Below are 2,305 nucleotides of genomic sequence, written 5' to 3'. Positions count from 1 at the left end.
GGTCTGTTCGGGGCATTCAATTATGGATGATTTTTATCATATGAAGATTTCATTTTTCATGACCGTCTGGCAAAGCTATTATTGGTCACTCTGTGGTCACTTGAGTGGTCAGAAGGCTTATTGGATAATCTGATTTCAGCCATTCTCTGACCATCACCCCGATGACCGGCAATCTAGCCCCAGAGTTAAGGCTAATAAATATTTGGTTACTTCTGTTTCAAACAATATCATTTTATGAATACGAATGTACTGGGCTTTGCGCCCCAGCCTATCGCTGCAGCTTTGTCGACCTAAGTTCTCAATTCTCTGGTGATCAGGCGTAAAAATCCATTCTGTACGCTGCACAATTCCATTGGCCAAACTGAGACGGGATGATACCACAGTGAATATATGGGCTTTCTTCAATATTGCCTGCAAAGCCTAAACATGTCAAGTTGGTGCACGAACGAAGACACATGCCAAGGCCTTAATTCTGAATGCATGTTTTTCTCGTTGGCTTCGTCCTTGCGGACTGGTCAGAGCCGCTGACTGACCAGAGCTTAGTTAATTAGAAAACTACTCTGGGAACTGACCACTGCCCACCCCTGCGTGACAAATTGTTCCAAAATGAAGGGCTGCAAAATATCACCGCACTACCCCCTGGGGCTTACAGACCATGCGTTAAATCTGATAAAACTGTCCATATAAAACAATACAGCTTGTCCAGACTCCACCGGTCACTCTGGGCACTTACCTTTCCTACTCCCTCGATACTGTGCTGACCAGCGGTCAAGTCGAGATGCCAGTTCAATCCCACCATGGCGACAATGGAGGGGGGGTGGATTTTTTCTTTGTTTTACAAGAACATTTTGATACGTTTTACAGGTGCCCAAATTAGGGGATTATTGGATTAGTGGATTAGTGGATTATTGCGTGATAAATTTAACTTAAATGGTTGTAAAATTCCTTATATTCATGTGCACTTACTGATGGACAAAGATTTGTAAGTAATATTCACACTCTGATTAGTTAAGTGGGCAATTAAGTTTAGGTTTATCAATGTGTGGAAATATTTTTAAAAAATGAAAAGAACGTACTAAAAAGGTGCCTGCTAAAATTAAATAGCTTTATTTGCACCTGAAAGCAGAAATTATGTTTCTTAAACTATCAGGGGATTCCAGAGTTTTTTTGTGTTGTATTTGGCTCGTGTTTATATTCAGTGAATTTAATGTATCAATGGGAGGTATATATATATATATATATATATGTAGGTATAATTAACTTGGCCTTTTGCAAGAGCAGTCAGTAAATGGGATATAAGCTGGTTCCAGCGCAGATGACACGAATAAGTATCGAACTGATGCAGCCATTTTCCCAAGTGCTTCTCTTGGAGAATGATCAGTTTTAAGCTTGGTACACTCGAACAGTTACTGATGTCGTGAATGTCATGAATCCTCAGTCTGTGACGGCACAGTTAGACAGACATGTGTATAGACTTGTACAACAGGGCCTGGGATCACAAAGCATGAATCCTCAGTCTGTGAAGGCACAGTTAGACATACATGTGTATAGACTTGTACAACAGGCCCTGGGATCACAAAGCATGAATCCTCAATCTGTGAAGGCACAGTTAGGCATACATGTGTATAGACTTGTACAACAGGCCCTGGGATCACAAAGCATGAATCCTCAGTCTGTGAAGGCACAGTTAGACATACATGTGTATAGACTTGTACAACATGCCCCGGGATCACAAAGCATGGATCCTCAGTCTGTGAAGGCACAGTTAGACATACATGTGTATAGACTTGTACAACAGGCCTCGGGATCACAAAGCATGGATCCTCGGTCTGTGAAGGCACAGTTAGACATACATGTGTATAGACTTGCACAACAGGCCTCGGGATCACAAAGCATGGATCCTCGGTCTGTGAAGGCACAGTTAGACATACATGTGTATAGACTTGTACAACAGGCCTCGGGATCACAAAGCATGGATCCTCGGTCTGTGAAGGCACAGTTAGACACACATGTGTATAGACTTGTACAACAGGCCCCGGGATCACAAAGCATGGATCCTCAGTCTGTGAAGGCACAGTTAGACACACATGTGCATAGACTTGTACAACAGGCCCCGGGATCACAAAGCATAAATCCTCAGTCTGTGAAGGCACAGTTAGACACACATGTGCATAGACTTGTACAACAGGCCCCGGGATCACAAAGCATAAATCCTCAGTCTGTGAAGGCACAAATAGACATACATGTGTATAGACTTGTACAACAGGCCCCGGGATCACAAAGCATGGATCCTCAGTCTGTGAAG

The 2,305-nt window shown here is 42.9% G+C and overlaps 1 protein-coding gene across 1 annotated transcript in view; it reads right to left on the bottom strand.

Moving 5' to 3' along the window:
* Positions 1–799, bottom strand: part of LOC135463337 (S-antigen protein-like) — a 48,226-nt gene extending 47,427 nt beyond the window's left edge. The window contains exon 1 of the mRNA XM_064740598.1: positions 734–799. Within this exon, the coding sequence (XP_064596668.1) occupies positions 734–799 (66 nt within the window). The remainder of the gene's footprint in view (positions 1–733) is intronic.
* Positions 800–2,305: the final 1,506 nt, after the last annotated feature.

Source organism: Liolophura sinensis, chromosome 3, assembly GCF_032854445.1.
Source record: "Liolophura sinensis isolate JHLJ2023 chromosome 3, CUHK_Ljap_v2, whole genome shotgun sequence".
Taxonomy (NCBI): domain Eukaryota; kingdom Metazoa; phylum Mollusca; class Polyplacophora; order Chitonida; family Chitonidae; genus Liolophura; species Liolophura sinensis.
This window is presented reverse-complemented; position numbering and strand designations above follow the sequence as displayed.